The 13,680-nt window shown below is 44.0% G+C and overlaps 1 protein-coding gene across 2 annotated transcripts; it reads left to right on the forward strand.

Annotated features, from left to right (window-relative positions):
* Window positions 1-5,225: 5,225 nt before the first annotated feature.
* Window positions 5,226-13,416, forward strand: mief1 (mitochondrial elongation factor 1). Of its 2 annotated transcripts, none has more exons than XM_013135855.3 (6): window positions 5,226-5,321; window positions 6,222-6,551; window positions 6,745-6,892; window positions 7,122-7,302; window positions 8,530-8,792; window positions 9,195-13,416. In XM_013135855.3, the coding sequence occupies exons 3-6, from the start codon at window positions 6,746-6,748 to the stop codon at window positions 10,038-10,040; spliced, it is 1,437 nt and encodes a 478-aa protein (XP_012991309.2). In that variant the 5' UTR covers window positions 5,226-5,321; window positions 6,222-6,551; window position 6,745; the 3' UTR covers window positions 10,041-13,416. The 2 variants fall into 2 exon arrangements, with proteins under 2 accessions (XP_012991309.2, XP_010901448.2); XM_010903146.3 differs by having other exon boundaries at window positions 6,247-6,551.
* The last annotated feature ends 264 nt before the right edge of the window (window positions 13,417-13,680 follow it).

Raw genomic sequence — 13,680 nt, forward strand, 5'->3', positions numbered from 1 at the left:
ACCAGCTTTTGACGCTTTTCTCCTGATCTCAAAGATAGGGCGTGCGCTGTGATCTGCTGTATCTGCTTCTGTTTCCATTTTCTTACAGCCAGGATGCTATGGTACCCCTTTATTCTTGTACTGATTATTTGTATTAACTTTATTTTAATATTGTTACATCTTAGTGTACAGAATTTTGGTCAACATTGGAAGTTTGTAAATACAATTTAGACTTTTGCACTATTGCTTGTGTAAAGGACCTTTGTGTAGACATGTACAGTAAACATATAGAAACAGCCGTCTCTCGCCATTGCTTACCATCACTTTTTCCCCGAACTAATGGCCATTTTCCACCGCATGGTACCGGCACAACTACTCGCCTATAGCCTCGACTTTAATCGCTTCATGGCGGACAGTTCTTTATTGTGTTTAAACACCACTGTGTCCGTAGATGGTACTATAGCGAATTTGAATTGCACGTAAGGCAAGACAATCACCATTTTTGAAAGCTAGGAATACAACATTCTAGTAATGTGAAAACTGGATCATTTTAGTGACTTGGTTCTTTAAGCCGCGTTTCCACCCCAGCAACTATATCCAGGAACTAGGAACTTTTCCAGGAACTTGCTGAAGCTGTGAACATCCAACACTTGGAAAAACAGTAAAGTGTTTACTATGACCCAACAAATCCCCTGTGCTCATGCGATTAAAAAGGGTGTGATAAAGAGCGTATAAAAAATAAAAAAACTGGGTGAGCTTCATGGAATTGCTATGCATACGATTCGGTGTTGTTAGTGTATTAGCTATCCTGTCAGATATACTTAATATGATAATACTTTATGTGACTGTTTTTTTTTTTTTTTAGGCTTTCACTTTCACTGATTAACTCAAAATTAAGTGTTGGCAAAAACAGCCTTTTATTTCATTGCCAACAACCTCCTTCCTTCAGTAAGAGCATTGAAGATGGGTCGTGGCTGGTTCTTCCAGCATGACAACGACCCTGAAACACACAGCCAGGGCAACTAAGGAGAGGCTCTGTAAGAAGCATCTCAAGGTCCTGGAGTGGCCTAGCCAGTCTCCAGACCTGAACCCAATAGAAAATCTTTGGAGAGAGCTGAAAGTCTGTATTGCCCAGCGACAGCCCCAAAACCTGAAGAACCTGGAGAAGGTCTGTATGGAGGAGTGGGCCAAAATCCCTGCTGCAGTGTGTGCAAACCTGGTCAAGAACTACAGGAAACGTATGATCTCTGTAATTGCAAACAAATGTTTCTGTACCAAATATTAAGTTCTGCTTTTCTGATGTATCAAATACTTAAGTCATGCAATAAAATGCTAATTAATTACTTAAAAATCATATAATGTGATTTTCTGGATTTTTGTCACTCACAGTTGAAGATTACCTATGATAAAAAGACTTCTACATGCTGTAACGGTCCCTGCATGAGGAGACCGTTCAACTTTGTGTTTTCTGATTGTCCCTGTCCTGTCCTTGTTTGGTCTTTCCTGTTCTTGTTTCAGTTCATCGGTATATTCATTTCACCTGTGTTTAGCCCCCACCTGTTTCTGTTCTCCTCGTTACCCTGTGTATTTAATTTGGCCATTTTCTCCCTGTCGTTGTTGGTCATTGTGCTTGTGTGCCTGTTATGTTTGTGTGCTCCTGAACTCCTGAAATCCCGAATCCCTGAGTATTCTGCAGTGCCCGGCACTCCGTTTTGTTTTCTTTGGTTTGGTTCATTAAAAAGGGGAAACGCCTCAACCTTCTGCGCCTGCATCTGTCTCCATTTATAAAACGTGACACATGCTTTGTAAGTGGGAAAACCTGCAAAATCGTTAGTGTCTCAAATACTTGTTCTCCCCATGTTATATGTTTGAGTAAAATGACATTTTTTGTTTTATTCTATAAACAACTGACAACATTACACCCAAATTCCAAATAAACATATTGTCAGTATTTGTAGTAAATAATAACCCATATTTATAATCACAGCTTTCATGACTTTTGGCATGTTCTCCACCAGTCTGTCACATTGTTGTTGGGTAACTTTATGCCACCCCTGGCACAAAAATTCAAGTAGCTCAGATTTGCTTGATAGCTTGTGACCATCCATCTTCCTCTTGATCAAATTCCAGAGGTTTTCAATTGGATTCAGGTCTGGAGATTGGGCAGGCCATGACTGGGTCTTGATCTGGTGGTCCTCCATCCACAACTTGATTGACTTGGCTGTGTGGCATGGAGCATTGTCATGCTGGAAAATCCAATTTCCAGCAATGTCAGAGTAGAAGGAAGCAGGTGTTCTCCCAAGATAACCTTGTACTTGGCTTGATTCATGCGTCCTTCACAAAGACATCTGCCCGATTCCAGCCTTGCTAAAGCATCCCCAGATCATCACTGATCCTCCAACAAATTTCACAGTGGGTGCGAGACACTGTGGCTTCTAAGCCTCTCCAGGTCTCTGTCTAACCATTAGATGACCAGGTGTTGGGCAAAGCTGAAAATTTGACTTGTCATAGGAGATTACTAACTTACTGCATTTCTCTATGGTCCAATCCTTATGGTCTTTTGCAAACGTCAGCCTGGCTCTTCCTTGCTTCTCATTGATGAAGGGCTTTTTTCTAGCTTTGCACGACTTCAGCCCTGCCCCTAGGAGCCTGTTTTGAACCGTCTTCAGTGCACTTCAACCCAGCTGCTCTTTGCCATTCTTTTTGTAGGTCACTTGATGTCATCCTATGGTTGTTGAGTGACATTCGAATGAGTTGACGGTCATCTTGGTCAGTGACAGTCGTTTTCACCCTCTGCTTGACCTAGTTGTTATGAGCCGCCATCTTTGAAATTTTCAGGATGGAAGCAACCTGACGCTTACTGTATCCCTCTGCCAGTAAAGCCAGAATTGAACTCTTCTTTTCCTCACTCAAACTCTTTTGTCATGCTGTATAGTTATTTTTTCATTCAAATTATATTTGAGGTACTACTTGCAGAGGATAGTGATAACCACAGCAGTAGTTTTATACATTTCCTTTCCTTGTTAGGAATGCCTGTGTTGGTATTTAACAGACACTGCAATGGAATGGTTGAAAGGAAAGAAAAAGGTGCAGTGGTCTCTAAATTTCTTTCTGTGCTGTATATCCGCAAAGTGTTAACACAAGTATAACAGATTGTGATAAAAAAAAGAGCATCAACTTATGATACTTTTAAATGAAGTAAAAAATCTCTAACATTTGTTAATTATGTTAACCTTTTGCTTTTTCTGGTGTAATGATATCGGTCATTTCTATCTACTATTTATCTAATAGATAAAAGTAAAAACTTGGCTAAGGATCATAAATAATTTAAAGACCAATGTGGCAAATGCGGTCTAGGAATTTCCTGCCACTGAGTTTGGAAAGGGTTTTAGCAGTTGTGGTTAGTGATTTTGAGTAACAGCACCAGTTTGGAAACTACTTGACCCTCAAAATCTGTAATATGTGTCAATAGTTAGAAAAGGGAAGTGTCTAGAAGTCATTGCATTTTAAATAATGTTTGTAAATTAGTAAAAAATTTACAAACATGCTTATGGAAAATAATCAGTGGCCAAGTCGCCACATCTGTTAAGATATCAAAGGGTGTAAAATATGCTTGACTTACATCAACAATGACAATGCTTGAGTCCAAGGGGGTATTTCAGAAACCAGGGTTGACACACTCTGAGTTGAAACCACAACTCTGTGTTGATTAACTCTGAGCTGTCAAACACAGAGTTGACGTTTTCAGGACAGGTAGTAACAATTAGTTCAGTCAACTCTGAGTTAACTTAACCTTGAGTAAAACACGTGCACGAGGAGATAAAAATCCCTCATCAGTGCAACGCAGATAACGTGATTCGCTATAGTAATAGGAGAAAAAGGTCTCGAACCCCATACTTCTCCCCAGTGGAGTTAGATATATTAATGAATGCACAGGCAGAATATGAGTATATATTCAAGAAAAACATAAGAAACTACTGCACCTTTTTCCTTTTCAAAAAAGTCGAAAAGGAAGGTTTTGTGTGAGGAACAAAGGGTTAAAATTAAGAGACCGTTGCAAGTTGAAGGCTTATGTTCCTCACTCAAAACTTTCCTTTTCGACTTTTTTGGGAGCGGAAAGAAAAAGTTAGTGGTCTCTATTTTTTCCGGAGCTGTATATTAAAGAATAATTAAAGACAGTAGCAGCAGCAAAAGAACGTGAGCTAGCGTGTCAGAAAATTGCTGACCGAGACAATGTGTTTTTTGGGGTGTAATATCAAGTTCAGAATGTATTCATTAAATCCAACGAATAACGCAGCGTAATTCTGAACAGTGACATTCTTGTGACATGCTTAGTAAGATTTAAGAAAATATAGCAATAATGTACATAAAAATGTAAACTAGTAGCAATTGTGAGAGAGTAGGATGGAAAATATGAAACTATTGAAAACTATAAATATATTGAGTGTAATATGACTATGAATGGTACATACAAAATAATATTCTAATGTACATTACATAGAAAGACATCAGAGCATTTTAAATGTTCGTGTGTGATCAGTATGATCATACATTTTGCTGGTTGAGGAGCTCTATGGCCTGAAAAAACTGTGAGTCTGGAAATGACCCGATGCTCCGGTAGTGTCTACCAGACAGCAGCGGCGGTATGAATAGACCATAGCTGTGGTGGCAGTAGTCTTTGATGATGTTTTCCACAGCATGCAACCCTATCTGCACATAAATGCTGTGGAAAGACTTCATATTCTTATAATCTCCTTCATTTACTGAAGGAGCTGTGATAGGAGTATGGGTGCCATCTATGCAGCCAATCCCTGGACACCCTAAAATAATGACTTAAAGTCTCAAAGCTTCATACTAAATAAAATGATTACTGCTTACACTGATACTTGCAATTCCGTGGAAGTAATTTTTTATTTGATTTGGAACATTTAGTAAATAACATTTTATGATTCCTGAGAAAATAATTTATGTTAAGGAAAGTATTTTTTCTCCATAATATGACATCAAATGTGACCTTAGTTGCAAAATCATCCGTATAGCTAATTTGTATTTGTAGCCCAATAAATCAATACATCCGATTTAGTCCTCTGTTTTTTTTGTAATTAATAAATCAATGAACAGTTCAACACAAGCCATAAATGGAAACTAGAGAAAACATGAGCATTTAATCGCAAAATAGGACAATCCAATTGAATCTATTTGCATTTAGGTCCAACCGGATGTAGTAACATGAGTGCAAAATTAGAAGCCATTAGCTTCCGGTTGTCATTCTGACCCCAGGGTGAGAGTGGGTCTATGCCTGTTGTACATAAAAAGAGAAATAGTTTTTTTTTTATTCCAAGGTAAGTTCCTCATTTTCTTTTGGAAATGTCAAATATTCTACCGTCAATGGAGTAGCTATACTGTGTTCCATTGACTGTGTAAGTTCCTCCATGTGTAAGGTCAGCATCGTTCAGGGAGGCTATGCTAAAGAGCTGTCTCGTTAGCTAAACTAACCTTTAGGTTTTCTTTGGCTTGTCAATCACATACAATACAGTACTGGTTTGGCTATTCTGGTATCTAGCTGGCTGATGGTTACAGTATCTTAATTCTCGCGCAGGGTACACGGACAACGGAGCAACAGAAGCTAACTTCTGTTAGTTAGCCTGTTAAAGTTAGCAGTGTTGCTAGTAGAGGGGTTAGTTTTCATTATCAATCGTCCATCAGAACCTATCAAATGAAAGGGTGTTGTTTAGTAATTGAGTTTTGTGCTGTTCTGTGCTACACACTTGTTAAGTATGTGTGAGAAGGCTGACGACTTTATGCTAAATAGTGAATAATCGGTAAATGTTCCTGTTTAGAATTTGTATAAAGCCACACTTGATCTATGCTGTCGTTTTGTTTTACCAGTGCAGTGGCCAATGCCTGTGAGATAGTTTAAAAAAACAGAACTGATTGCGCTGATGGCAGTCATTATGACTGGCAGTCCTCATTATGCCTGGCAAGGACTAGGGATGTCAGATAATATTATCAAAATGATTTTCATGTGTATTGTGATTCTCACAATTCTGCAAGTTAGTACTTTTGGGATTTGATGTTCCAAACCGTTTCATTTCATGTCTGTTAGGAACAAGAGACCCAAAAGAAAATGTTTGGCTCACAAAAGTGCTGTGCAACAAATTGGTTTTCAGTAAAAAAAACGATCTACTCAAAGTATATCTGGATATGGAACCCTTTGTCCCCTGCCATTGACACATTCTCAGCCCCTCCCTCCATCACTCCTTGTAGGAGTCCTCATCTCTTCATGTGTGTCCCTGATGGGAGGCTGGTCTCGTAGTGCGGTGCTGGACCTGTACCGAGCGCTGCTCCGGGCAGGGCGACACCTTCAGTACACCGACCGCGACTACTACCGGCGCGCCGTGGCCCACGAGTTCCGCCGCTGCCAGACACTGACCGCGCCGAGCGACAGGGAGGACGCACTGAAGAGGGGCCAGTTCTTCCTCCACAGCAGACTGGGGGGGCTGATGTAGGGGCGGGTGGAGGTCCTCCAGGCGATACCCCCCTTTTAGCGTGACGCGGCGGACCATTTACAGGTAGAGTGTTCTGGCTATTTAACGGACCCCCTCTGCTGTCCCACTCAGCAGCACATATTATGATACTTAAAGGGAAGCGGTCCCTGGTTGGTGCCAAAGGAACAGTACATGTCCTTATTTGCCATTTCTTAATTCTACTCTCATCACCCCCCCCCCCCCCCCCCACCCCTTAACTCTACATTCACACGGACAGAATGGCGGGGTTGAATGGTGACCGTAAAGGAAAAAAGGATGACAACGGCATGGGCACGGCATGGGACTTTTTGCTCTCTAACGCGAAGTTGGTGCTTGGGGTCGGAGGAGCTGCCATGCTTGGCATCGCGACACTAGCCGTCAAAAGAGTAAGTGGTAAATTGATCTAGATCACTTCCTGTGTAATTCTTCCAGTGTGCCCGTCCAGTTGTGGGCTAAATGTCATAACGTCTCTGGTTAGCCTGAATGGCAGCTGACCTAGACATCCCAACGACACGTGATCTGGGTTTTGCAAATGTACAGTTTTAACCACCATGCAGGTCACATTTACTGAAACGTCCTAATGGACAGTAAAATGGACCTCCTCGCTCCCTTCAGATGTATGACCGTGCCATCAGTGCGCCGGCCAGCCCTACCAAGATGGATCCGTCAGGGAGAAGGAGCTGGGAGGAGCCCAGCTGGGTAGGCTCATCGCCAAGGGTATTAAGTCGTGACATGAAGGCGACCATGAGCAGGTCACTGCAGACCCTGCCCACTTCTTCCAACTCCTTTGAACCAGGTGTGTGCCACACTGATCCGTTTATTGGTGCTGGCTGTTGTGATACGCAGATCAGGCTTGGAACTGTTACTGTACTTTTATTTATTGGTATTTTACAGTAATATAAATGTTGTGCAATTGTCATTTATGTACTTTTACTTGCCTGTCACTGTCTGTGTGGTGAGACACATCACTGACAAAGGTGCTGATTTCCTGTTTGCTTTTCAAAATGACACCATGATGTGGGTTTTTTATGTCCTGAAACGGCTAGTTGGTATTTTTCTTAGCTAGCTGTGGCAAAAATGGTCCTAGGAGCTGATAGAAAGTTAGCTGGCCTTCTAGCTTTTTGCACTCAGTCTTAGCTACCATGGCCTGGCACTGACCGCATGATGCCATAGATGTCACAACACTTCCAGGAAAACTTAATGAGATGACTAGACACACCAGGTCCGGTTTGGGGTTTCACAAGTTTGAGATAATTGCGAAATATTCTTAAATATGCATTTTCTCTAAAAACAAAAACACTAGATTCACGTCAAAGTTAAGTAAACCGACATGAATACTACCACATTAAAATGACATTGACATATTATTTTTGAAAAACAAAATATAAACGCTTTGTTCGTGTTTTGATCACTGTATTACACTATAAAAGAAACGTGAACGGATCGTGGATCAGTTCCACTCTGAGACACTTGGTATTAAATAGACCCTGAGCAGTACCATTTAAGATTAGCGTAGCAGGTGGTCACAGTGGGTTAGTGATGCCATTCAGATGGTTTGAATTTTGACTTTGTCCTTGCGGTGTTGTCTAATGCTTGGCTGTGTCTCGACAGAGCGCCTGATGGCAGGATGGCTGTACTTCCTGTATTGTGGGTGACCCTACTGTTTTTCGGTGCTTGTTGTAGGAAGCCGTAGTTGTGTTTGAAAAAAAAAATCCTCTCTAGTCAACTAATTTCACTGAACTCCGTTAGCTGTTGTAATAATAGAAAGTTTGTAGTATTCTGGATGTTTCTTTTAATATACACTGTGGTACTGCAGCCCTTCTTGTGGTTTTTGGTTTCCTGCTAGTTTTTTTTTCTGTTTCCTGTGCATACCCAGCATGCTTTGTGTTCACATGGACCTCCCATGGCCTTCCAACGTACTGGATTGATTTGTGTGATCGGGCTGTTTTGGTGTTCCTGACACCGTGCGTACCGTCTACCAGCTGTGCCGGTGCCCTCCTGACCTCTGACTGTATCCCTTCAGACTGCATCCGAAGGGTGGTGGGGCGGGGGCGTGGCGCCTCGGGCGAGGCTGATTTCCACCGGGCCCGGATGCGCCTCTCCTTGCAGGAGAAACTGTGGCAGTTCTACCGGGAGCGCGTGTCCATCCCGGCCGAGGAGCAGGCCACGGCACGCCGCGCCGCCCTGGACATCTGTGCCGAGCTGAGGATTTTCCTGCATGCCAAGCTGCCTGATATGCCTCTACGAGAGATGTACCTTAGTGGCAGTCTCTATGACGACCTGCAGGTAATGTGTGAGGAGGCGGAGTTTATCTGTCAGGGGAGGGGCTTAGGTAGTTCTACGGGCTTAGTTCTACGGGCTGTTGGCTTAAGTGTTGTGAGCACAAGCAAGGGCTTTTATCTCGGGGCCTGTCTCTGGGTTTTTAATGCAGACTTAAACATAATCAGGTATTATCTCTCTCCCCATCTGTCTCTTTCCCCACCTTTGCCTCTCTCCCCCCTCTGTGTCTATCCCCCCCCACGCTCTCTCCCCCCTCTGTGTCTATCCCCCCCCACGCTCTCTCCCCCCTCTGTGTCTATCCCCCCCCCACGCTCTCTCCCCCCCCCACGCTCTCTCCCCCCTCTGTGTCTATCCCCCCCACGCTCTCTCCCCCCTCTGTGTCTATCCCCCCCACGCTCTCTCCCTCAGGTGGTGACGGCAGATCACGCTCAGCTCATGGTTCCTCTGACCCTGGAGAAGAACCTGTGGTCATCTATCCCTGGTGAGGACACCATCATGAGCCTCCCGGGCTTCTGGCTGATCCGCCGGGAGAATGTGGAGTACTTCCCCCGGGGCAGCAGCTACTGGGACCGCTGCGTGGTGGGGGGCTACCTGTCCCCCAAGTCTGTCCTGGAGCTCTTCGAGAAGCTTGTGGCGGGCTCCATTAACTGGCCGGCCATCGGCAGCGTCCTGGACTACGTGATCCGGCCGGTGGTTCCCTCAGAGACACTCACGCTGGAGGTCCAGTACGAGACAAACCGCCGCCTCTATGTCGACTTCCTTCCTCTACTGGTAATGGACGACGGCGTCTCGCTGATCGCCAAGCCCCACCGGCTGGCCGCCGAGCGCCACCAGAACCTGTGGCGGCAGAGCTTCCGGGTGGCGGAGACAACGCGCCTGCGGGCCCTGGACCAGGAGGACGACGGCTGCCGCTGCACCTGCCTGAAGGTGGCCAAGGCCGTGTGCAAGCTGAACCCGGCCCTGGCGCGCCTGACCTCCAGTCAGCTGACCAACGCCATATTGCTGCTGAGCGAGAGGGAGGGGGACTGGACCCAGGAGGCGCTGGCCGATCGCTTCCTGCAGCTGCTCCGCTCGCTGGTGGGACACCTTGAGGATGGCAGGCTGCCGTGCGCCTTGGTGCCCCGCGTCGACTTGCTCTGTGAGCTGACGCCCGCTGAGGTGGACGAGCTGGGCTACACGCTGTACTGCGCCCTCTCGCACCCCGAGGGACTCCTGGCCCAGGCTGGATCCTCCGATCAGGCGTCGACCGTGTGACGCCACCGCTCTGGGGTTTGAAGGCCATTCATGATGGATGAACAATGTTTGTCAACTCTTAACTGACTCACGGGGGAGCTCATGACGAATGGTGGGCATTTAAGTAGCTGTTGGGCTTATGTCCCAAAATGTTATTGTAAATTTGATTCCACTTGGAAAACCCTGTTAAACCCGGGCTGTTTTCAGGCACACAAGTGTTATGGTCAGAATGTTGGCCGCGTGTTTATTGGCACAAAGACACCCAGGCTGTTATACCCAATGGGGTTTATTTATATAAATACTAAAATTACATTTTGATTATGGATGCAATTACTCTGAATTACGGTCTGGCACTTGTGAGCCCAAGAGCTTCTTAACCCTCCATTACTCATGAGAAATACTTGAGTAAGTTGATTGGTAATGAAGATGTTAAATATGATTGACACCAATCACGTCATTGTCCGGTGCATGTTTTTCTGACATGCACAGACTCCTGTGTCGTGTGGGATTGTCTTCCTTCGCGCCTCTGTAGCCCTCTGTCATCGATAGACATTTTTTCACGACAAGTATACATGCTGAATTTATTTATTTAGTTTTTGACATGCAAGCCATATCTGCTCAATTCAACTACAGGATCATCCAAATACCAGTTTAACCTCAAGCAGTGAAACCTTTCATCATATGGCCCATCATGACTCCAGCACTTAAGGTGTGATGAGTTGATGAAGGTTCAGGGGATTATTACAAAGTGGGGTCCAGGAGTTGGCCAGAAATAATTTGGTTCAGCTTTTTTAAAGATACGCCAGAAACTGTCTTGGTCTAAATTAGTTAACAACCAACAACGTTGTTTAGCTTTCTTAATGAACCTGAAAATCGGTAGTTATTTCTTGTTTATCAAAGTAAGCTGGCAAACTGTTTTTGGTGCATTCTGCGTTAGGGCATGGTAGTTGTTGAATTGGCGACTGCTTGATTGTTTGATCATCTGTAACCAAATTGGATGGGATGGTGTAAAATAAACATATTTAATAATTATAATATTATGGCGATGGAAATCGAGGTGAATTTATTTTTCAATTTTCGTAGATCCCTTTTCAGATTGCGGGTCTTTCAATCTGAGATTCTGAGGGGTATTTCAAATGTTATCATTTCCCTCCATAGTCACATGAACACATCTCAATCGGCACGAATGCAGCAGCTGAGGTTTTTACATGGCTTCATGTTTAGCTGGGACCTAGGGTTCACCATGTGTATCACACCCGCCATCAGACATTCCTGTTCAGACAGGTAGGAATCTGAACACCGCCGGCCACTCGTTGAAAGGTTGAACTGCGTTCAGTGCTTTCAGGGTTCGCTTGGTAACCGTACCAGTTGGCCACGCCACAGGTTTGTTTTGCTGCAGGGATTCCCGTCTGTTCTGACAGCGTCTGTTATCGCTCTGATGCGTGGCATGACAAAGCCAGGAAGGCAATGCAGATATGGGACCACTGGGTTACTCTTGTTCTTCAGTTGTGAAGTCAGTGCTGAAAACGGGAGCTGTCCTGAAAGCAATCCCATGATGGAACAACAGAAGTCTTGACATTCTTGAGTAAAAGAAATGCACAAATGGAGCAGTTATTGCCTCACTGGCTGTTGCTGTCTTCTCGTACTGTTTTCTTTTTTTTAGTTTGGTTTGTAACTTTACAGTTTACAGTTATGTTGTAATTTCATCGTATTTGAAGTTACAAATAATTTGTTTTCCGGGACACATCCCACAAAGGTTGTTTCCTGTGAATGAAAGCAACATGTTTGAGAAATTAAGATTAACTGTTTATTTTAGTAATGTGTGTGATTTGCGTGAGTTTGATTGGCAGTCTAGTTTAGAAAATGAATAACACATCAGGTTATTGTACACACTGGCGTTCTGTCTGTGACAGGAGGGTGAAATAGGTTAACTATGTTCTTTCATAGGTCAGAGTTATGTTAATCTGGCTGTTGTAAGAAACAAAAACCTTCTGTGAGTTTCTCCCAGTCTGCGCACACTGGTTCGCTGTGCATTTGCAGGCAAAACCTCATGGTAGTTGGGTTGTTGATCTGGAAGCAGATGTGTTTCCTGTTGCACATCATACCGTTTGACCGTTAAGCCTACAGGTCTTCTAGTGCTCCAGGAACCTCTACTGGCTTAAGGTAACACTTGCTTAGTCCTGACAGCTGCTTGGGTCTGCTGTCTTGATGTAGTAGTGCTAATGTTTTAAAGAGCTACTTTTGCCAAGGACAACATGATCCAGTATGCAATACCGCTTAGTTAGTGTTACCACATTGGTATGTTATTGCGGACATCGGGACTGAGATAGGGAGGCTTTAGTTTGATGACGCCATTTCTTGTTCCATCACTCATTGTGTTTACTCTGTCCATTTGTCAAAGGCTTTGGGGAATCCCATTAGCGTAGAAGACGAACCCACATTGAATGACTGCCATGGTTAATCTGGTGCTGACCGAGGTCTTGTCCAGGAGACCGACGCTCTCGCAGGGATGTAAAACCAGGTCAGGGGGCAGCTATAAAAACCTTCAATCACACTGTGCCGAGATGTTCAGCGTTCAGTCAGAAGGCCGTCTTCGAGAGTGCAATGCCAATCAAAAGGAACCATGTCCCATTAAGCCTTATAGCCTCAGTATGTGAGGAGCCATGGAGATTCCCATCTGTCTGAAATGAACCCTGGAACATTATCTGCTCAGTTACCACCACATGGTCTCTCAGTCTGGTGGGGGCGGACAGTGTGTAGAAGTAAATCTGTGATGTAGACCATTGATGTTTTTTTTAAAAATGTATTTTGTTCATTTGTAACCAAAAACAAGCAGAGTATTTATGTTTGCAGTGCTACCACCAAACTACACGCAGTGAACGTCATTGTGGACGTGCTAACATGCACAGCTTACACCACGATGGGTCTTCCTGCTGTTACAGCAGAGGTGTCAAACCGGTTCCACGGAGGGCGGAGCTTTTTGGTTTTTCCTCAAAATTGGTTCCCAGTTCAGACCTAAACAACCACGTGAGGGTAGAAAACTAACCAATTAGTGACCTAATTAATGAAGTACAAGCTGAGAGTGAAAACCTGCTGACACCCGGCCGTCTGTGGAACCGGTTGGACACTGCTAGAGGATGTTTCCTGAAGTGTGCAGATTGGAGTCTTCCTTCAGCTACAAACATTTTGGTGTGAAAGTTGGGCTCACGTTGCCAGACGTTCATTATCATAAAGAAGCCCGAAATAGACCACTACCTCTACCTTGTGGATTTCAGCCTAGTTTGTGATGTGCTTGCATGCAATCAATGTACGTTTCTTATGTTGTCTGTATTTAGTTCTGGAATTGAATGGTACACACAGCACTTTAACTCTAATAATAAATGTTGCAGCAGACGTTTCTCACGTTTGTGTCAGATTGTTTTGTAAACAGTAAATGGGAGTTATTTTCAAATCACCTACCTAGGGAAAGTCTTCTTAGGGCAGGGCTTCAATCACAACAACAGGTAGCTAGCTTACTGTTATGGATGAAAGTTAAGCTTGCTCAAACGCTAGTGTTCAGACACCGCTTGTTGTTTTCAGTTGGCCCTCCACAGGTGAGGAAGTCTTGAAAACCAGGCTAATAAGACTTATCACTGATTGGCTGATGAGTTACTAGTGGTTA

The sequence above is a fragment of the Esox lucius genome, chromosome 11 (genome assembly GCF_011004845.1).
Source record: "Esox lucius isolate fEsoLuc1 chromosome 11, fEsoLuc1.pri, whole genome shotgun sequence".
In the NCBI taxonomy this organism is placed as follows: Eukaryota; Metazoa; Chordata; class Actinopteri; order Esociformes; family Esocidae; genus Esox; species Esox lucius.